Source organism: Aspergillus fumigatus, chromosome 1 (assembly GCF_000002655.1).
Source record: "Aspergillus fumigatus Af293 chromosome 1, whole genome shotgun sequence".
Lineage (NCBI taxonomy): Eukaryota > Fungi > Ascomycota > Eurotiomycetes > Eurotiales > Aspergillaceae > Aspergillus > Aspergillus fumigatus.
In genome coordinates, this window is record NC_007194.1 from 1,517,094 (window position 1) to 1,538,667 (window position 21,574).

Here is a 21,574-nt window from a genome sequence, read left to right on the forward strand (position 1 = left end):
ATTACCATTTCTGGCGGATCAGCTCCAGCTCAATGAGCTGCTTCATCCGCCGCGCGAGAACCGGCCACGGTTATTGATCCTTCTGTCTCATAGGTATACATGGAGTTTGCGGTCTACCATTGATACCAACATCCTTGATTTCGAGTTATCGCCGTGTCAATTCCATCACCTGGAACCTCCGATACCCGTCCCTCCTACGATCGGCTTCGTCGGTCAACCTTCACGCACCCGCCTCTTCTTCCACACCGAATTCCCGGGCACCAGGCTTTGGGTCTCGTTCCTTATCACGGCCCCTTAACGCCATCTGAATGAATAGAGAGAGATGGTTATGCGAACGTCCTGCTGATGAGCTCCAATATTGAGGGCAGTGATGACCGGGACCGCGAGGATGAGCTGGACTTGGGCCAGGAGAATGAGGGAGCTCTCATACCTGCCAAAAATGGGTCTCTAGGAGGCGATGGGGGCGGCAATGAACCGGAAAATGGTACAATGGCTTACTTTGAGGAGGATCTCTCCCCAGAGACCGACCAAGACCAGACGCCAGACAGAACGATGCCCTCGTCTGACAACGGGGCTGCCAATCTTCCAGTAACGCCCCGGATCGGGCAGCTCGCTGCTGCTGGCAGTCCCAATGAGACAGCCTCGACACCGGATGATACCCCTTCTTTACATGTCGGTGTGCTTGCAATCTGAAATGCTGTCGATCGACATGCTGACTTGGTCTAGGGCTCCATTCTCTCGCCACAAAGCAGCAGTGCTCTGGCGCTCCGAGCATCTCCTCGTCCTAGTCCCAGCCCTTCTCATCGTCCGTTCGAGCTCCGCTTTCAGTCGAGGCTCTCCTCCTCCCCTCTCGGGTTCCGGCCATCCTCGCCGTTTCTGTCGCATATTCACTCGCGAAAGTCTTCCCTTACAAGCCGCATGTCCCCGATCACCGGAGAGTCTGAAACCCCTCAAGGCCCTTGGGATGTAATTCGGTGGACCAAGCTTCGAAAGATTACCGGGCAAGCATTCTCAGAAGTAGGCAAGCGGAACTTTGGTCATCCGACGTGCATGGCGGTTTCTACAAGTATTGTGATTGGAACGTCTAAAGGAATCATTCTGGTGTTTGATTACCAGCAAAGCTTGAAGACCATCATTGGAACAGGAACAAAGGGTATGTTGGTTGGGTTTTTTTTTTTTTTTTTTTTTTTTTTTTTTTTTTTTTGCGCCCCTTATACACTGACTTAAGGCTGACTGTTACGGCAGCTGTTGAATGTGGTGCCATCACCTCGCTGGCACTTTCAGCAGATCACTCCACAGTCGCCGGGGGCCATGCCTCTGGCGACATATTCACATGGGAGATCTCGCGCTCTGCTCGGCCTTTCCTTCACATACCCCCAATACCCACGAATCAACTCGAGTTTCGGACCTCCGATGGTCACATAGCAGGAGTGTCGGTGATTCACCTTGGCTTCCTGGGAACGAGACGAACTGCGCTGGTGTCGGCTGACAAGCGAGGAATGGCTTTCTCGCATCTGGCCACTCGTGGCATGGGCGCAGTAGGTCGAACGGTGAAGACAACACGTATCCTGGGCCGGTATCCCGAAGTCTCCGCCGAGGATCATCGCACCCGGAGACCGAGCTCCGTCCTTGCCTTTTCGCCTCTCCCTCTTGGTAACGTCGAACAGCCAACCGATTCGCTGGGCCTGGTCGCTATGCTGACGCCCTACCTCCTCGTGATTGTCTCCACGACACCCGTAGCGCAAACGCAATACAAGTCACCACGCCCGAAAGAGGTTGCCGCCCACGGTGCGATGACCGGCGCGCTGGCTTGGTTTCCAGCAATTAAGTTGAAGGGCAGAGACTCTGAGACTTCTAAGACGAAGCTTGTTTATTGTTGGTCCAACGTGCTGACAGTCCTGGATGTCGATGAGATGGAGATGGATGAACCGCCACGTGGAGATAGACCCCCTGCTCTGGAATTCACACCGCGAAGCCGATGGAAGGCCGAAGAGGCGATCGTTGCCGTGCAGTGGCTGAGTCGCTCAGTACTAGCGGTGCTCACAATCACTCAGCAGCTGCTGATTCTTGAGGACCATTCTATGCGAGTGACTGACGCCGTGGATTTGCTGAATCGGCACATATACCATGTCGACCTTTTCTCCTCGCAGCTGCATTCCTTAGTTGAGCAACTGAATGAGGAAGATACGTCAATGCATGGCGTTGTCGCTGATGCTTTTTACATGAGCTTCCGCTCGTACAAAGGACGTCTCTTCTTGATGGGCTTCAATGAAGCACTTGTGGGGACTCTTTCCAACTGGGCGGATCGGCTCTTTGCACTCATGGAGGTTGGTGATTTCATTGGTGCCATCCAATTGGCGACATCATACTATAGGGGTAGTTCCGAGAAATTGACCGTAGGTCTGCCGGAAGAGGATGCGCTGAGGCAACCTATTGTTCGCGAAAAACTGTTGGAGATTGTATCGGCCTCGTTGAAGTTTGCTTTTGGCCGAAACGCAGAAGCCAACAACGAGCGCCTCGAAAGCCGTCAGCTCGAGGAACTGGCCGAGGTTTCGATATCTGCCTGTGTTAGTATGGCGGAGTACGAGTTTCTCTGGGATGAGGTCTTCAATTGGTACGAGGAGCATGATTCCCAGGGTGTCTTCCTCGATGCTCTTGAGCCCTATATCGTGGACGGAGCAGTGCGCTCCCTCCCTCCAACTGCTGTCAAGGCTCTAATCAACCACTTCAGCACGAATCATTCGACCAGCCGATTGGAAGAGATCATCTGTCTACTCGATACCACAACGATGGACATTGACCAGGTCACAAATCTTTGCAAACACTATAATTTATACGACGCCTTTATATATGTATGGAACCGCTGCCTTGGTGACTACGTGGGCCCACTCGAGGAACTTATTGCGCTCATCCCGTCGCAGGCAGAATCTCTGGTCAACGGGGATTCGATAGATGAGCCCAATCTACATGCAAATGCTGCAAAAATGTTCCCATATCTCTCGTTTGTGCTCACCGGCCGCATCTATCCGACTGGTGAAGAGATGGACGATGCTGAGGCCACGAGAGCCAAGACAGCATTGTACGACTACCTCTTCTCTGGGAACCAATCTGGCACTTCCCAAGCGATAGGAAGGTTTCCGAGTCTGCATGCCATGTTGAAGTTTGACGCATCTAGCTTTATGAGCATGCTGAACGAGGCGTTTGAGGATAGTTTCCTCAACGACCAGGAGCCCGATGAGATCCCCGCGCAAGGAGTCTCCATCAACCGCCAATACCTGATCAGCATTCTGTTCCAGGTTATGACGCCTACTTCTTTCGATTCTTCAGATACCATCTACCTCGACATGTTCGTTGCGCGCAACCTGCCCAAATACCCTCAATATATCCTATTGTCTGGCACTACACTTCATCAAGTACTGGTGCGATTATGTCGCTACCCGAGTGAGGAGATGGCGGACGACTGTGAGCTCAGTGCCGAATACTTACTGTCTATCTACCATCCTCCGGATATTCAGAACATGATCCCCCTTTTCCGGGAAGCTCGCTTCTACCGAATCTTGAAATCCACATATCGCTCTGAGAAACAATTCCCCGAGTTGATACTTACTTATCTTGAGGACCCCAGCGAGCAGGAAGCGGTATTCACTTGTCTGCAGGACTGTCTCCGTCCCGGCTCTATATTGGGCAAAAAGCAAAGACGAGATGTCATCGACGTGATCAAGAGACGTGCAAGACAACTAGCTGGTATTGATGTAAGGAAAGCCGCGCAGACAATGCAGGAATTCGTCCCCGAAACGCATGAGACATTCCTCAAGGCTCTGGAGGACGACGGTTACAAGCAGTATCAGTATCTGCTTGTTGTCGTGGAAAGCCCGACGCGGGATGTTGCGGAGGCAGGGGCTCCCCGAAACGTCGCAAACTGGATGATTGAGCGATATGTGCAGCTGCTCTGCAGGTACAACCCCTCGCACGTTGCGGAGTTCGTAGATGACTTGCGAGCGGGCGATGTACATCTGGAGGAGTTGCTGCCTGCCATGGAAGAGAGCGGGGTGGTCGATGCGGCCGTCATTCTGCTTGTGAGACAAGGCCAGGTGCGAGCTGCAATGGACCGGCTCATCGCTCACTTGGGAGCACTGCAATCGGGTCTGGTGGGAATATTGCAGAGTGCGCGGGTGTCTCCCGACTCAGCCAGTACGGCCGAAGCGATTACCGATCTCCTTGAATCCTTGGACAAGTACGCGCATGTTGGCATCTGGTTGTGCCAAAGTCAAAGCCAGACAACCAAGACGTCGCGACCGGAGAGGAACGGCACTGGCAGCAAGGTCGCGTTGGACCAGCCTCTCTCGTTCAACGAGACCTTGTGGCTGGATCTCATTGAAGCAGTAGTTCGCACCGCGAGCAGTGTATTTGCTCTGGTGCGGGGACAGCAAGTTTATGACGGCAAACTCACCCAGATGGCCCCTGAGACCTCTTCACCGGGTGACAATACCGCCCAACTCATGTCGTCCGTCCGCACTCTGGTTCAACAAGTATTCACTGCTCTTCTGTCCAGCACGGTCAAGCTAGGCGGAGCAACACCTAGTGCCGAGCGGACCGATGTAACCTTTCTCCGCATCCTACGTGCATTTCTCACTCGAGCTGCCAGCTGGTCACCATCGCTGTTCGAGCTGCGTGCCGTTCTGGCATCGGTCTTCTCCGCCTACACGTATGAAAAATCTCTACTGGCTCTGGCTAATGGCATGCTCGATCGAGACCTCTTTGTGCATGTGGAGGAGGTCACGGGGTTGCGCCAACGGGGATGGCGGCCGAGGGGGCAAGCGTGCGAGATCTGCCGGCAGCGCATCTGGGGTCCCGGGGTGGGGTCGCAGTACTGGGAAGCATGGGAGAAAAGACAGGACGGGGAGCGGCAACGGCGGGCGATCAAACTGCTGGAAGGCAGATTTGATCCTGCAACTGCCAGGGGAAAGGGAAAGGCTGCTGCCGTGGGCGCAGCCGCTGGTCCGTCACTGCACTACAACGGACATGTGGAGCATGACCATCAACATCGGGAAGGTGTCGGAGCACCTGAAGCTGACGAGCCTTTCCTCAATGCCGACGAAAAGCGCATCGGCCCCGCCGTTGTATTTTCGTGCCGTCATTTGTACCACCATCAGTGTCTGGTGGACATGACTCAGGCTGGCCGTCGTGGTAAGCGAAACTCGGCCCATTTTGCGCCGGATGGAACAGGGTTGGAGTTGTCATGTCCGACTTGTACATAAACAGGGACTTGGAAGCCACCTAGTCATCATTCTTCTAATCATAACTCCGTATGATGTAAACTATGCATCAGCCCTGCTTTGTCCCCCTTCCGCATTCTCAAGGCATGCCATGCCATGGACTCCGCATATCTGAAAGAACGCGTTAGGGCTAGTTTGGCAGCATAAGAGTTTATCAGCAGACCAGGATTGTAAGGCAACGGAAATGATGCAACAACATAGCGATAGTTGTATTGGCATGTTGACGCTAATGCAACATGGCCTCGTGCGCCGCGCGCGGTACAGCCATGAAGAAACCGCAGTCGGCAGTTGGCTATATCCCGATGCATTCTTGACATCAGATAGATGAGAATCTGCAAGAAAAGCGGCATCTACAGGGGAAGGAGATGACACCGGAGCCATTTCTTCACTAGAGCAAATGGATCTATCCATTCACGCCTTACTCGACGTGACGAGTCCAGTCAAGTCACTAACTAGACCCCTTTTCCAACGCTTGTTGATCCTGCATGGTTAAAATTACATCCCAACTAACAAAGCTTAGAATGTGATTGATCCAAGCCGCTGTTTCACTATGTCCCGGTGACTACTGTTCCCGTTCAGTAAGATGCTGTAATCGATATTGACGAAGCCCTTCTGACAGGAGAGCTCCGGGCTGGGTAAAGGCCCGCAAATTCCCCGTTTCATCATCTCTCGGTGGAGAGATGACTGACCTTTTACCTGGCTCCATGTTGTCATGTCCACATGGCCTCTGATGCATCTCATTTTTGACTCCACAGCAGGTCGCAGGGCCTGGCCTGGTGCCGGTGGATGCATCATCTTCTCCATCATAGCGGGGCGCCACATTGTATTTAGTGCATTAGTGCATTGAATACAAGAGCTTCGTTTTGCTCTGCTTACCAGCTGAGCTGACTGACTGACATGCATGGCATGTATATATTCAGATGGATCTGGACGAGCAAGATGGTTCTTTTCTCTTGTTGTTTGAATCACCACACTCCCTCTCACTTGGCCTTGTGCTGTCGCTCCTTTTTCCTACTGTGACCACACTCATTGGATAGATCAAACACTCCTTTTATTCCTGCTGGGCAGCTGAATCAAGCCCAAATGTACATCCGGTCGACTCTCCCCATCCTGGGCTTCTCGGCCACCGGCATGGCCGCCTACGTCCTCGAAGACGACTACGGTACCTCGACCTCCTTCTTCGACAAATTCTCCTTCTTCACTGACCCCGACCCAACCGGCGGCTTCGTCTCGTACGTCGACCGCAACACCGCACAGGACACCGGCCTGATTTTCGCCAACGGCGCCGTCTACATGGGCGTAGACCATACCAACGTCGCCGGCAGCAGCGGCCGGCAGAGCGTCCGCCTCACCAGCACAAAGAGCTACACGCACGGCCTCATCATCTTGGATCTGGAGCACATGCCAGGCGGCATCTGCGGCACCTGGCCTGCCTTGTGCGTTCGCTCCCCTCAACCCCCTCAGGCATGAATTCATGCTAAAGGTTGCGCAGCTGGATGCTCGGGCCCGATTGGCCCTCCCACGGCGAAATCGACATCATCGAGGGCGTCAACACCCAGCCCGTCAACCAGATGACCCTCCACTCCACGGACGGCTGCTCCATCGCCAATGGCGGCTTCACCGGCACCCTGCTCACCAGCAACTGCTACGACTATGCCCCCAGCCAAGACACCAACGCAGGCTGCGGCATCGCTGCCACCTCAAGCCGGACCTACGGGACGGGGTTCAACAACGCCGGCGGCGGCATCTACGCAACAGAGTGGACCTCTGCAGGTATCAGCATCTGGTTCTTCCCTCGCGGATCCACCCCCACGGATATCCGAGCCGGCACACCCAACCCGACGAATTGGGGCCCGCCGCTCGCCAAGTTTGCCCCGGGAAGCTGCAGCTTTGATGCCCACTTTAGCGAGATGCAGATTGTATGTCCTTTCCGTCCCCGCTCCATTTGTCCCCCTTGGGTTTTGCCGCGGGCTGACAGATGGAAAACAAATAAGGTCTTCGATACGACGTTCTGCGGCGGCTGGGCAGGCAGTGTCTGGGGCTCTGGTAGCTGTGCGTCCGTGGCGCCCTCGTGCCAGGATTTCGTCGCGAATAACCCCTCTGCGTTCCGGGAGGCGTACTGGCTCATTGAATCGCTCAAGGTGTATCAGGATGCGCCTGGGGAGAGTAATAACATGAGGATGAATGCCACTAGCCATCTGAATGTGCAGTTGCCTCGGAAGGGTGGCAGGCGCAGTCCTGGTCTGCATGGTCGTGGCTTTCTTGAGGGCACTGGTAAGTGGTGAGAGTCTAGAGGGTATCATATATTGGGGATATTGTACATATTTGTCTTTTGAGTATACCCCTGTTTATATCTATAAGTGTACATCATAATTTGGAGGCGAGGTACATGTGTTTCATCTCTTGATGTACTTACATATGTTGTTACATTTACAATCCGTTCATATGCGAGAAGCTATCAGTTCATGTCTAGTAGGGGTTGTCATCAGTAGCCTGACATTGATTTATACATTAGCTATGTCGATCATCATTCAAAGCAAAAAAACATTAGCAAGCCGGTCATCAAATCTTGAATCCAAGCATATCTCGATTATCATCCGTCAGGCGGCCCCACTCCAATAGCAAACGGAAGAAGTAGATCTCCATGTCCTCTTTCCGCAGGGCCTTCTCGGCCCACTTGCGGCCCTCTTCGGCAATATACTTGCCTCGAGCATCGTGTCGCTGTATTGTATCTTTAGGCTGACCGTCGGGGCCTTCCGTGACTGGTACGTCGAATTTAGAAAAGTATGCCAGGGTGCTCCAAACTCCGTGCAGACGGACATCAATCGGAACATAGTGGAGCCAGGGAGTAACCCGCCGGTCTAACCACTGTCGGAACAAGCCAGTCTTGAAGGGGAGACTGTGGCTTTGTAAAAACGGAAGGAATCGACCACTGAAGCCCGCGCCGTCTAGGTCAAACAGGTACCGATACTTCCAGTGACTCTGGAAATCTACCGAGGACGCGGCGCCCAGCTCTTCCTTCTGCGCCCCGCAATCCGAGCCACATCGAACAGGATTCAGGATGTGAACAGTGGTGTTTAGTCCGAGGAGATTGGTCGGAGCTGAGCCGTCCAGGACCTCATACCGATAGCTGTCGGTACCTTCAACGGGCAGCAAGACCGAGACGTGGCTCAGGGTATTGTTGTTGATTAGGTGCACAAAACGTTGGCGAGGCATCCCCTTCCACGCCCCTGACCGACTCACTCCCTCCGATGTGCTGCCGATCCAGAAAAGCGTATTCTCCTTCTTCTCGTACTCCTGGTCGGGATACTCATCCGTCGGCTCGTACTTGATCTTATCCACATAGTTCCACGGGCTAGGAAACAGGATATCGTTGAATCCAGACACTTTGCTCTGGCTGAAAACAGGCGTCAAGACTTGGGATACTTTGAAGGATGCAGGAGAAAGGAAAAACCCATGAAGCCATGCAAGGTCTGGTTGATGGCATATGTCGCTCATGCTGTTCGTATCCAGGGGGAACTGACCCATTGAATGCGGCCGCACACAGTCCAAGCACATATGACGCCGGTCCCAGACCCGTTTGGTCCGAGCTTTCGTCGACGGAGGACATAGCTGGCGAATATATCGGTCGAAAATGGGTTGCATAGAGCTATCTGTAAAAACTGTCTCGGTCGTTTGATCGGCTGGCTCTATAGGAGCCCATTGCCTGCCACGGTCCGCTGACCATACGGTCGATACGCTGTTATCGGGAGTCGGGCCATGGGATTTTGCTTCCATCCCCAATCTGGATGCCTCCTCCCAGGGAACAGCCACGCGTGGCTCATCGTTTAGGTTGAAAGCCAGGTCCATGTCGGGTAAATATTGAGCAAAGTTCTCAATCATTTTGGCAGCACCCAGGACCATCCAGGCATGAGTGGGTTTGATCCCCTCTTGTACTCTAGGCGTGCCATTCCTAATGCTGATCGCCCCAATGTCGTTGAATGGGTTTGTGGCCAAGTCGCGCGTCAGGTCTCGGAGCCTTGCGGGAGACAATGCACGAAACGGGAGAAGATCCATATGGATTTGATCAAAGTCGTCAATCACAACGGAAGCCCTACTGGTGGCGTATTCGTACCATTTATCAAAGCCCCTATGTAACAGTCAGTTGATTGGGCGCAATTTCATATCACTTCACGCTAATGGGCAGCTCACGGTGGGGGATGCTGACTGTATCGTTTGCGATAGTTCGCAACCGCATCGGCAAGAGTCTTGCTGCTTTTCGCCTGAGAAGACCACGCGCCGTGATGTTTGATGTTCTCATAGATCAACAGCTCGATAGTATGGAAGTTCGTTAACACCGGTTGACTGGCGACCAGAATGATGCCAATGCCAAAAAGTGTCGAGAACAACACTCGCATCACAATATTTGCTCTGTATAAGAATGGTGGTTCTTCGTTGGATGCCGTACGCCCAAACAAGTACAACACACCCCCAAGGGAGGTAGCAAGAAGGGAGGAGAAAGCATGTGATGGATAGATCAATGGAAAGGGTTCTTGTCCATCGAACAATGTTGCGGCCAGCGAGAAGCAGCCGATAACGAAGCCCGCCAAAATGGAAATTCCGATTATGTCGTAAAATGGCATCTAATACTGTTCAGTGGGTTCCAAAGGAATGTATCTATGCCCATAACTTACAAGCTGGGAAGCGGAAAGTACGAGCAGTGTCATCAACAGACTCTGATTGAATGTGCTTGGCAAGTAATAAGAGATGACAAAGCCATCATTCTGATCTCTGGCCCGAATTGCGAGAATGATTGCGATTAACGTCCAAAAAGCAGCAACCCCCTATCCATTGCGTTAGACCACAACTTCATCCGGTGGACAGTACACTTACAATTAGGCCGAAACCACAAGAGACCAGAAAATGTGTATTTCTGCCTTCTCGAGGCTCAGTGCTTTCCCTAAACAGTTCACTCACACCAATCAAGATCACCGAGTCAAGCAAGACATTCAAAATGCTGATGAACCGCACCAGGGAATATTGACCCGAACTGATGGGACAGATATAAGTCGACTGTATGCCTTCTTGAAACTCCGATGCCACTAATCCCCCAATCATAAGAAAAGCAGCCGATATAACGTATCGCATACGGCTCTGACAAAAAAAGGCGTATAGACGTCGGGCAGTGTTGACCAGTTGGTGAATCCACGCATCGAGAGAGATTTCTGAATCGGCATCTGAGCCGTCTGTGATCGAACGAGATCGTCGATTGCGCCAATAATCGTAGATCGAAACGAGGAATGGTATCACGTACTGGGGAAACGTAATACTTAGTCCAAGGGTGCCGCTTTATCTGCTTGTTCAAAGCCCACTTACTGCGTATCCAGCCGGCGCGCACTCAATCTTAACGGTCACTTGGCGATACAACTCTACCCTTATCCAGCCAAGCATCGAAACCAAGGCAATCTTGGTCCACCATTTCCGACTACCTGACTTTGTAGAGAAGAAGTCACTGGTCTGACTTCTCAGCGCAAGAGGCGCATTTCCGGATGGTTGATCGGCGCGTTCGGCGAGAGGGATCGCAGTGTACTTGTGCTGAGGTTGGGGTATGCGTGGAATAGGAATATCGAATCTGCTTAGAATCAAGAGCGATACACCCGAAAGAAAGGACGCGAAGATGAGCGTATGGTGGGGCCGATCTGTAACAACGGTTGGTGAGCACTAGCTCTCAAATTGAACTCCGCGCTGCCTGTGGTCAAAAATAATTTGACTGCCCTTACCAAAAGCGAATGTCGTCGTGTAGGAAGTCGTTAGGAACATGCAACTCATAAGAAACAGCCTGTTGACTCAGTCAAAACCAGTACATGACATGAGGCAATCCTGCACAGATCTTCCTACCCCAATGAGGCTTTGAGCCCCGTCTCCGCGGAGAGCCGAATCATATCCAAAGATCTTTTGCTTTTTGATAGCCAGAAAGCCGCTATTGAGCCATTGCCAATTTTATTTTATGCGAAAACGCTCATTCTAATTAATACTGCATATAATGTCGAAACAATTGAACAGCTTTGAACAGCTGTGGACGAATGCGACTGCAGGTTGAATTTCCAAATCTCGTGTCCTGTCAAAGTTCCAAGGCGGGCAGAATAAGGATATTTCCAGTGCAGAGTAAGGTGACCTACGACAGGACACGATTCCGAATAGAAGGAAGATCTCAAAAAACGAGGAGAGTGTAGTAACGATATAGATGGAGTGATGACGGCGCGAACAGGGACGATGAAGGGGAAAAAAAAGGAAACGAATAAGGCTAGACCAGGGGACAGGTTGCGTCAACGAGTCATTCTGGACCCATGGGGAGAGTTGGCAGATTAGTGGGCCGTTCAGGAACTTTGCTGCGACCCTGTGGAGCATTTTTGAGTGCGATAACCGAACGGGCATTTGTTTATTGCTGTCTCCGCCGTGGCACGTAGAGATACAGCAGCAGCAAGACTCCTCCACGGATAGTCTGAGTAGTAATCTCCGATTGGCCTTGCGTTGTTGTTTGATGATCGACAGCCGATGGTAGACCAAGTCCATCAGTTCAGAGAGGAAATAATAACTCCGAATTCGGCACATTGGATGCTATTAATTCTGGTCATTCGTTGGCTTAACCTGGGCAGTCTCTAGGATTGTTGTGGATTGTTGTCCGTGCTATGCTAGCACAGGGTCCAATCATTGCCAATGAAGCGTAACTGACCTTGGGCACTTCGAACTTTGTAGACATCGTCGTGTCCTTGATAAAAAGTCACTGAATCTTCCAGGGACGCTTTTCTTGATGGATGATATTGTCATACTGTCACGAACCGTGGGTGTCCTTCCTGTACCTGAGCACAGTTGACGGAACAGTACACCGACCTAATCAGGGATAACGTCAAAAGTCGACAATGAGCCAGTCCCCAATTTGGTTAGACTGAACGGGCTGTTCTGTTTCAGGCAAAGCGCGGACATCTGGGTAAAAAGTGGTGCACGTGACTACCTTCTCCCCTAGGCGGTATCTTTTATGGCAGGCGGTAGACAATGGCAGATCAGCAGTTGCTGATAACAATTTTTTTTCCCTAATAATCAGTTTGGACTGAGAGGATACGGCGTGATAATTCCGATTCTTCTCTGCGCCCTCTCTTTATGGGTTTCATTTTTGTTTAGTCTGCCCCTAACACTCTGAGCCTTGCTATTACCTATATTAGCAGACGGCAGAGTCGACAGAAAGCTCGCTGCTCCGTTGTGAGCATCACCCTCAGTGGTTGACCCTACGCGGAAGACTAGATCAGAATGCCACGCAAGGCAATTGATTCGCGCATTCCCGCGCTCATTCGGAATAATGTACAAGAAAAGAAGAGAAGCTTCTTCGTGGTGGTCGGCGACCGCGCCAAGGATGTGATTGTCAACCTGCATTACATTATGTCCAGCGTCGATGTCAAGCAGAATAAATCGGTCCTCTGGGCATACAAGAAAGACCTCCTCGGATTCACAAGCCATCGGAAGAAGCGAGAAGCGAAGATCAAGAAGGAAATCAAGCGAGGAATCAGAGAACCTAACCAGGAGGACCCCTTCGAGCTTTTTATCACCCTCAACCAGATCCGATATGTGTACTACAAAGAGACGGAGAAGATTTTGGGTAATACCTACGGAATGTGCATTCTACAAGATTTCGAAGCTATCACGCCGAACCTGCTTGCCCGTACCATTGAGACCGTCGAAGGAGGTGGTATCGTGTTGCTTCTGCTCAAGGGAATGAAGAGCTTGAAGCAGCTCTACACTTTGTCTATGGATATTCATTCGAGATATAGGACCGAAGCGCATGATGATGTGGTCGCCCGCTTCAACGAGCGCTTTATCCTCTCTCTTGGCAGCTGTGATTCGTGCTTGGTGGTTGATGATGAGTTGAATGTCCTTCCAATCTCTGGTGGGAAGAACGTGAAGCCTCTTCCACCGCCAGAGACCCTTGACGACAACACAGGCACGAAGAAGGAATTGAAAGAGATCAAGGATAGCTTAGCAGACACTCAGCCAGTAGGCTCCTTGGTCAGCCTAGCTCGCACTGTTGACCAGGCAAAGGCGCTGTTGACCTTCGTCGACGTGATCGCCGAGAAGACCCTTCGCAGCACCGTCACCTTGACTGCAGCTAGAGGTCGGGGAAAGTCGGCAGCTCTTGGTGTTGCCATCGCGGCAGCGGTTGCTCATGGATACAGTAACATTTTCATCACTTCCCCTAGCCCGGAGAACTTGAAGACCCTGTTTGAATTCATTTTCAAAGGTTTCGATGCTCTTGGATATCTCGATCACGTGGATTACACCATCCTTCAATCCACCAACCCGGACTTCAATAAGGCTATTGTGAGAGTCAACATCCATCGTCAGCATCGTCAGACCATTCAATATATTCAACCCCAGGATGCGCACGTTCTCGGCCAGGCGGAGCTTCTGGTCATTGATGAGGCTGCAGCCATCCCTTTGCCCCTGGTGCGCAAACTGATGGGCCCATACCTGGTATTCATGGCGTCCACCATCAATGGTTATGAAGGCACTGGCCGGTCGCTCTCCCTGAAGCTGATCCAGCAGCTTCGCGAGCAGTCCAGGGGTGGCCTGAAGGCCAACGGTCAGGACGATACAGATATCGCTGATAGAGCCACAGGCAAGGCTGCCAAGAGCGCAGAGAAGAACTTGGGTGGACGCTCGCTTAGAGAGATTACTTTGTCAGAACCTATTCGTTACGCCCCTGGGGATTCAGTGGAAAAGTGGCTAAATAAAGTCTTGTGCTTGGATGCCACGCTGCCAAAGTCCAAGATCAACACACAGGGCTGCCCACACCCGTCACAATGCCAACTCTTGCAAGTCAACCGAGACACATTATTCTCTTTCCACCCGGTCTCTGAAAAGTTCTTGCAGCAGATGATGGCTCTGTACGTGGCCAGCCACTATAAGAACACTCCTAACGATCTCCAACTGATGAGCGATGCACCTGCGCATCAGCTCTTCGTGTTGGTGCCCCCCATCGACGAGGAGGCTACCAAGCTTCCTGAGCCTCTCTGCGTCATTCAAGTTGCTCTGGAGGGTCGTATCAGCAGACAAAGTGTTCTGAACAGCTTAAGTCGTGGCCAACGGGCCGGTGGCGACTTGATCCCCTGGCTTGTCAGCCAGCAGTACCAGGATGAAGACTTTGCCAGTCTCTCCGGCGCCCGAATTGTGCGCATTGCAACCAACCCAGAATATATGAACATGGGTTATGGATCCCGCGCTCTGGAGCTTCTGATTGATTTCTACGAGGGCAAGTTTACGGACCTCTCCGAGAAAATTCCCGACGTGCAGGAAGAGATGGTTAGGGTCACTGATGAAGAGCTCGCCAACTCATCTCTCCTTGATGACAACATCCATGTTCGGGACATTCGCTCTATGCCCCCTCTGTTCGGCAAGCTCTCCGAGCGTCGTCCAGACGCACTGGACTACGTCGGCGTCAGTTACGGTTTGACACCGCCGCTGCACAAATTCTGGAAGCGCGCTTCATTCGTTCCTGTCTACCTTCGCCAGACTCCAAACGAATTGACCGGTGAACATTCTTGTGTGATGCTGCGCACACTCGCCTCCGCAGCCAGCGACGCTAGCTGGCTCGGGGAGTTTGCTCGGGACTTCCACAAGCGGTTCATAGCTTTGCTCTCCTACCAATTCCGAGAATTCCCCTCTGTTCTCTCCCTCAGCATCTGCGAATCCGCCACTGCAGGCGCTAAGCTCGACACCTCGTACACCCCCTCTTTGCTCACGAAGAGTGATCTCGACGCGGCCTTCTCCCCCTTCGACCTCAAGCGCCTTGACAGCTACGCAAACAACCTGCTGGACTACCACGTCATCCTCGATATGGTTCCCACCATTGCGGAGTACTACTTCTCCGGCCGCCTGAGCGGGAAGGTCAACCTCTCCGGCGTCCAGCAGTCCATCCTACTCGCCATTGGCCTCCAGCGCAAGAACCTCGACGACATCGAGAAGGAGCTAAACCTCCCCTCATCGCAGCTCCTGGCCATGTTCCTCAAGATCGTCCGCAAGATGTCAACTTACTTCCGCGGCTTGGTCGAAGGCGCCGTCGCGGAGACGCTCCCCGCGGAGAAGGTGCCCATTGCGCAATCCTCGGCTGATGCGCACGACGAGGTTGTCGACGAGCGGTTCAAGCCCCTGGACACAGGGCTGGAAGATGAGCTGCGCGAGGGCGGCCAGCAGGTCGACGAAGAGCTAAGGGAAAAGCAGAGAGCCTTGATTGATTCTCTACCTCTGGACAAGTGAGTCGAACCCAACCCCCCAGTCCCACTGTCGTACAACATTCTGTGGACTTTCGTCGTCGGACGAACAATAACTGATTTCTAGCCTCCAGATACGAGATCGATAACGGCAGTGCTGCGTGGGAGGAAGCCGAGAAGCAGATCCGCAGCGGAGGCGCCTCAACCGTCAGCATCAAGACCTCGAAACCCAGCAAGCGGAAGAAGGGCGAGACTGCGCGAGAGATCTATGAGCAGGAGATCGAGTCGAAAAGACAGAAGATCATCAAGAAGGGAACCGAAGGACGAAAGAAGGCATGAAGTATTCACCTGAACCTGAATCATTCCAATCTTGCATGAAAGAACGGTGTTATGGTATTCTCTTGTGAAGAGGTTTTACGTTTGTATATATGCCTTGTATATCCAAAAAGTTTGAATAGAGGTTCGCATATCGCATACCCTCATCCTTGAAAAAAAAAACAACCACTTGCTTTGAGGGTACATAGCATACAAACTATCTCGGATTTACAACTCATCATGGTCACCCTTCTCTTTATCAGCGTCTTTTTTGGCCTCTACATCACCCTCCTCCTTCTGCTCGACAATAACACCATCTGGCAACTTGCTCTTCGACCCCTCACCCAGTCTTATGGCGTCGATCCACGCCTCCACAGACACGGCGCCATAATCCTGAGCCTCCGACGCGTCGTAGCGCCTCCACCAGCCTCTGCGTCCATTCAGAGCAATGATCTCGACTGAGGTCTGGTCCTCGGACAATCCCAGCCCAGCCCGTAGAGTCTTGGCCCCGCTGTTGATAGCGGGAATACTGTAGAACGGGAAAAGCTTGCTCTTGCGCTGGGCGTGCTTGTGCGCGATCTCCGATAGACTGGTTAGCGCCTCCTTCGCGGGACTGGACACGTCTGCATCCCCTTCGCGGGGTTCAGGGAGAAGTGCTAGAACGCAGGTACCAGATGTAGGCTTTAGGCAGGCGGCTTCGAGTTCCTCTGCCGTAGGGAGTACGGGGATGGGTGGTGCCTGGATCGGGACCTGGGCGGGCTTTGACTCTGTGGCGTCATCAGGGACGACCTTTGGGTCGGGGGATGCGGTAGGTTTCAAGTTTTCGGCTTCTTCACTGAGGATAGTGGAGGATTTGGGCGACTTAGCGGACTTGGTGGCCTTGGAGGATTTGGCGTCGGTTGAGGCGGGGGCCGGGTCGGGGTTAGGAGCTGCGACTTGGCTGAGGAACTCGACGATGGCTTGTTTCTTGAGTTCGCCATCGTAGATGATGGGCTCCTTATCGCCGCCAGGGACTAGGACGAGGGTAGGAAATTCCTTGACACCAAATTTCTCCACGGCCTTGGATTCCTTGTTGCGAATCTGGCCGACCTTGATGGAGCCGAGGAACTCAATGGCGACGGCCTTGAGGAGGGCACTCGTAGTACCTTTCTCAGTAAACAGAACAGCCTTGGGAGACTCCTGGTCCTCGGAGAGCCACTGATCCAAATCCTTGTCCGTGACCCTCTTCACATGATTCGGGATTCGGTCCACAACAGCATCGACGATCGCCTTTGCGCTTCTTGCTCCCTGGTAATCCTCCACTTTTGGCTTGCCGGGTCTCTTGGAAGGAGTGACGATCTTCAGAGTTGGGAAACCCTGTACGCCCATCCGACCACACAAAGGCTTGTTGGCATCGTCATCGCAGTTCACAGCCGCTACCTTGGCCAGTCCCTCCAGGTTCTTGGCTGCCTTTTCGTATGCAGGTTTGAGGTTCTGGCAATGGCCACACCAAGGAGCATAGAATCTGGAGTAGTGCGCATACGTTTTAGAAGCTTGTCGATGAGACTAGTCGCGAGGGTGGGGAGCTTACTCTACGATCTGAGAGAAGTGTTAGCGCATACAGACATCCTACGGCACATTACGCTTCGAGGCCATCTTACCGATGTGTAATTAGAGTTAGCAATCAGCTGGTCATAGGTCTTCTGAGTAACCTGCAAAACAGGAGACTTTTTAGTGTACAGTCCATCTGCGTTAACGGACGAAGCCGCCAGAAGCGATGCCACGAGCAGAAGTGCAGAGCTTGGCTGCATCATAATGAAGAAATTCAGTGCCTGTAACTTAGGTGATTAGTGACTAGAGAGTAGGTAGTAGCAAGGCACACCAGCCAAGTATCATGATTGTCCAAACGTGGACAGCAGGCGTATTTAGAGCTGTCTACTTGGGTGTTGAAGCAAGGTGTCCTGAAGCTCTTGGCATGTGACGGCGGAGATCAAAACAGCTCCGCCATGATGCAAACAATTCATGAACGCATCTTCAGCTTCCCCCACGCTATGGCGTATTCGGCTACAGCTTTGTTTACTTAGTCTCTTAATTGACTAGCATGCTCGCATTACCATCGGAGCCTACTAGCGACAATTTCTCGTCGTCTGTTCTTCTGGTGATGACCTTTAATTGCTGCTAGATACTCTCCCATGCACCACAGTTAAAATGATGGCGGAGGTAAAAGTCACGCCGGAGCCTCCACGGGGACCAGGGACAGCGGACTTTTTGTTCATGCCGTTGGAAGTCTTCTGGATGATCTTGCAGTATCTTGACGCCAGGGATATTGTACGATGTCGTCGGGTTTCAAAACATTGGAAAGAAGCATTTACCAACCCAGAGTATCTTGTTCGCCTGTTGATTCGACTGTTTCCCAGCGCTCCAGAGGTTCGGGGGCTGAAAGACAAACAGTCATTGGACGAGCTACTCTCCGCGGTTCAGAGTGGTGAGCATTGGCGCGAACTGTTCGACAAGGTTGCCTCGAGATACGATCATCTCAGCCGGGGCAAGCCAAGGTCGGTCCAAAAGCTCAAGCTTTGTGATGACTTTGGAGTCACGGGAGAAAGAGAGTGGTTTCAGGTACAGCCTTGGGATAGCCATGCCAGTCATCTTATGCAGCGCGTTGATTACCTCTATCCCGAAACGTTCTGGACCTACGAGGATGGTCTGCTTGTGTACCCCAGCGCAGATTACTCCTCTTTGGTCCTCATGGATGTGGAGACCGGTAAACAGGTTATGGTACCGTTCTTGATTATCGGTAAGGTGATTAGAAGGATTCGCTTGCAGAAACGAGTTCTTGTAGTGGAATGGGCTGAGCCAAAGGCTTTTCACTGGCTGAATGACAGCGACGGGGTCCATCGCCATTTTGCATCTTCTTTTGACGTGGCCCAAGAAGCCAATGGCAGCTGGAACGTCTCCTTTCGCAACGAATGGAAGATCATGTTCCTTGGCCATCCTCTAAGTGAAAGAGATCGGTTCTACTCGACTCATAATAAGACACATTATGTGATCTACATATGGCAGCCCAATCGCAGCTTGTACACTGCCGATGAGGATGCCCCAATCGAGTCCCTGTTCGTCTGGGACATTTCAAAGCCCTGTCCCTACAGGCCTTCTCTGGATCCTACAGGGCGGCAACGGAAGGAAGAGCAGGATCAAGCTCCCGCCATTGTCTCTCGTTTCGGTTTTAGAGAGTTAGGATTCTTCTCCGTCAGACAACGAGGAGTACCGGGCATCCAAGGTCTAGAAATAACCGATGATGGCCAAGCCATAGAAATCATTGAGAACTTGTGCACAGGGCCGCTTGACCGACTCGTCGGACCAACGGAGTGGACGTCTCAGGTGCAGATCACGAGCATTCCTCTGATTGGCGATGGACCAGTATGGAGGCGAGACGTTGGCTACATCTTATCACCTTACCGCGGGAGCAATGGGTTACAGACGAAGCCCCTTGGTCTGCTTTGCAAGCAGTTCTGGTACACTGTCATTTCCGAGGTCTATGACAGAAATTCGAAGGCAGGATTTGCTTTGCACCTGTCTCCGCTGGGCTGGCCTTTTGATTCCAGGATTTATATGAGCATACAGACACCATACTCTCGGATTGTCTTAAAACCCGACGATGTTTTTGAACTAGCGGGTAGGGGAAAGATCTGCGGGAACGAGAAATTCGTGATAGGTGAAAATGCAAACCGCGAGCTTGTCATCTGGAGATTCGATCGCTAGACGTGATTGGTTTTTTTGGGTCAAACACACAAAGTTCTCATCGTCTCGCGATCTGCGCACTGCCCCTGCTACGTCTACTCGCTCTTCTCGTTCTTCTCAGATAAACGATGCGAGCCTGTCTATGAAAGTCATGGAGACAGACGACTATTGTTTCGGTGACTATTGAGGTGCCGTCCCTCGTGAGCTATTGAACGGTAACCCCTGTGCCAGCTGGACTGGCATGTCCGAGCCAAGGAGGAGAAGTATGATCGCTGTGAACTGTCCCACTCCTTCTTCTTAACGAAAGTAAGTCGCTGGAAGTCAAGGCGGCACTTACACTACAGAAACCGGCTACGAAAGGTCAACATGGTAGCCCAAGAAACTCGTATAGACTGGACGTCTCCTGAAAAAGATGCAACTTGAATTTCGTTTGTGAATAGGTAGGGAGTAGCCGGCGATAAATGCAGCAGAATTCAGACAACTAGCCTTGGAGCCTCAATTCCATGGCTTGATCGATTCAAGATCTTGTTGTAGACCGGGTTGTAGTAGTTACCACCAGTAAGATCCCTCGTGCCAAGCCGAGCTCTAATTGGACGCATATCTTGCCTGGTAGCCTAAGGCATCCACAGCCTGTAGACGGTTAGGGTACGGCTAGTCCCGAACAGGCTAAGCGAAAGCGCCCACACAGAACGGGCCCAGCGAAAGGCTGTCTCTGTGTGTGCGAATTTCGAGGTTTGACCTGACTCCGACTCCCTCCAACGACGACAACGACGCCCATCCGTCTCACCCCCCCGGCTTCCTCTTCAACTCCCACCGTTCACCTTCGAGGTCACAAGTCGTCAAAATGGGTGGTGTCACCGTTCGCGATGTGGACGTAAGTTTGCTCCATTCAGTACCCTGCAGTCTGCGACACCTGTTTCTCTCTTGGCGGAGAGGCCGCAATGGATCATTGGCAATGGGAAGAGGAGGAATTTATTTGATAGACGGGATATGGATGCTACGGAAGGGACATTCCTGGATATCCAGTCTGTCGCCTGTTCGCGCATATGGGAAATCACATCAAAATCTGCAAATTGAGGATGTCGAAATTTTGACGGTACAGAGATACGGTCGGAAGAGTCGATCACAACACAACGCACATCGACTACATGGGAAACGGGATTATGAACGAAAATTTCGCTGGGACCACCGTTGCCAATCAATCCAGGAGAGAGCAGGAAACAAGGACGAAAACATGTGACGGGCGAGAACTGTGCTAACGAGTGAATTTTCTACCTACAGGCGCAGAAGTTCATCGCTGCCTACTCTGCTTTCCTGAAGCGTCAGGGCAAGCTCCCCATCCCTGGTTCGTTTGGCCTCCGCAACAAGGATCTCACAGGACATCTGAAACTGATGGTTACTAGGATGGGTTGACACTGTCAAGACTTCCTGCTCCAACGAGCTCCCTCCCCAGGACTCCGACTGGTACGATTGATATGAATTGTCCCGTGACCGACCACCATCTAACGGCTGATGATTGCAGGTACTACGTCCGCGCCGCTGCCGTTGCCCGTCACATCTACATGCGCAAGACCGTCGGTGTCGGCCGCCTGCGCAAGGTCCACGGCTCGACCAAGAACCGTGGCTCCCGCCCCAACCACCACGTCGATGCCTCTGGCTCCGTCGACCGCAAGATCATCCAGTCTCTCGAGAAGATCGGTGTCCTTGAGTACGATGAGGAGAAGGGTGGTCGCCGCATTACCCAGGCCGGCCAGCGGGATCTTGACCGGATTGCCAAGACCACCGTTGACGAGGAGGAGGACGAGGAGTAAATTAGTCTCCTACTAAAACAATAAAAAGTCCCTGATGTCTTCATCTTGAACCTCTCGGTGTTTTCCTTATCTAGAAACAATTCCCCCATGTTGTTACAAGAAGGAAAGCTGGGTGGCTTTGAGTTGAACCGGTCAAGTAACATACAAGTCGGCAACATGGATGAGTTGGTTTGATACACTATGGATTCAGCGGGAGAGGAATGAAACTTTTTTT

The 21,574-nt window shown here is 52.2% G+C and overlaps 7 protein-coding genes across 7 annotated transcripts; 5 read left to right on the forward strand and 2 right to left on the reverse strand.

Moving 5' to 3' along the window:
* Positions 1-345: 345 nt before the first annotated feature.
* Positions 346-5,258, forward strand: AFUA_1G05280 (CORVET complex membrane-binding subunit VPS8; the record flags this gene model as incomplete). Its single annotated transcript, XM_745184.1, has 3 exons — positions 346-672; positions 727-1,153; positions 1,246-5,258. 3 exons carry the CDS (start codon positions 346-348, stop codon positions 5,256-5,258), a joined length of 4,767 nt encoding a protein of 1,588 aa, XP_750277.1.
* A 1,101-nt stretch (positions 5,259-6,359) lies between these two features.
* Positions 6,360-7,561, forward strand: eng3 (glycoside hydrolase family 16 protein; the record flags this gene model as incomplete). Its single annotated transcript, XM_745185.1, has 3 exons — positions 6,360-6,712; positions 6,769-7,195; positions 7,271-7,561. The coding sequence occupies 3 exons, from the start codon at positions 6,360-6,362 to the stop codon at positions 7,559-7,561; spliced, it is 1,071 nt and encodes a 356-aa protein (XP_750278.1).
* A 277-nt stretch (positions 7,562-7,838) lies between these two features.
* Positions 7,839-12,112, reverse strand: AFUA_1G05300 (putative capsular associated protein; the record flags this gene model as incomplete). The annotated part of the gene is made up of 8 exons (XM_745186.2): positions 11,989-12,112; positions 11,154-11,882; positions 11,036-11,094; positions 10,632-10,954; positions 10,149-10,568; positions 9,950-10,099; positions 9,468-9,898; positions 7,839-9,405 (listed from the first exon to the last, which is right to left on the reverse strand). Exons 2-8 carry the CDS (start codon positions 11,195-11,197, stop codon positions 7,839-7,841), a joined length of 2,994 nt encoding a protein of 997 aa, XP_750279.2. The 5' UTR covers positions 11,198-11,882; positions 11,989-12,112.
* Positions 12,113-12,360: 248 nt separating this feature from the next.
* Positions 12,361-15,853, forward strand: AFUA_1G05310 (ribosome biosynthesis protein KRE33; the record flags this gene model as incomplete). Its single annotated transcript, XM_745187.2, has 2 exons — positions 12,361-15,556; positions 15,649-15,853. The coding sequence occupies exons 1-2, from the start codon at positions 12,561-12,563 to the stop codon at positions 15,851-15,853; spliced, it is 3,201 nt and encodes a 1,066-aa protein (XP_750280.1). The 5' UTR covers positions 12,361-12,560.
* Positions 15,854-16,057: 204 nt separating this feature from the next.
* AFUA_1G05320 (putative disulfide isomerase) lies at positions 16,058-17,792 on the reverse strand (the record flags this gene model as incomplete). The annotated part of the gene is made up of 3 exons (XM_745188.2): positions 17,470-17,792; positions 17,400-17,407; positions 16,058-17,333 (listed from the first exon to the last, which is right to left on the reverse strand). Exons 1-3 carry the CDS (start codon positions 17,620-17,622, stop codon positions 16,058-16,060), a joined length of 1,437 nt encoding a protein of 478 aa, XP_750281.1. The 5' UTR covers positions 17,623-17,792.
* Positions 17,793-17,831: 39 nt separating this feature from the next.
* AFUA_1G05330 (F-box protein) lies at positions 17,832-20,071 on the forward strand. Its single transcript, XM_745189.2, has one exon. The coding sequence runs from the start codon at positions 18,017-18,019 to the stop codon at positions 19,568-19,570; it is 1,554 nt and encodes a 517-aa protein (XP_750282.1). The 5' UTR covers positions 17,832-18,016; the 3' UTR covers positions 19,571-20,071.
* Positions 20,072-20,393: 322 nt separating this feature from the next.
* AFUA_1G05340 (40S ribosomal eS19 domain-containing protein) lies at positions 20,394-21,360 on the forward strand (the record flags this gene model as incomplete). The annotated part of the gene is made up of 4 exons (XM_745190.1): positions 20,394-20,645; positions 20,831-20,894; positions 20,953-21,013; positions 21,072-21,360. The coding sequence occupies 4 exons, from the start codon at positions 20,394-20,396 to the stop codon at positions 21,358-21,360; spliced, it is 666 nt and encodes a 221-aa protein (XP_750283.1).
* Positions 21,361-21,574: the final 214 nt, after the last annotated feature.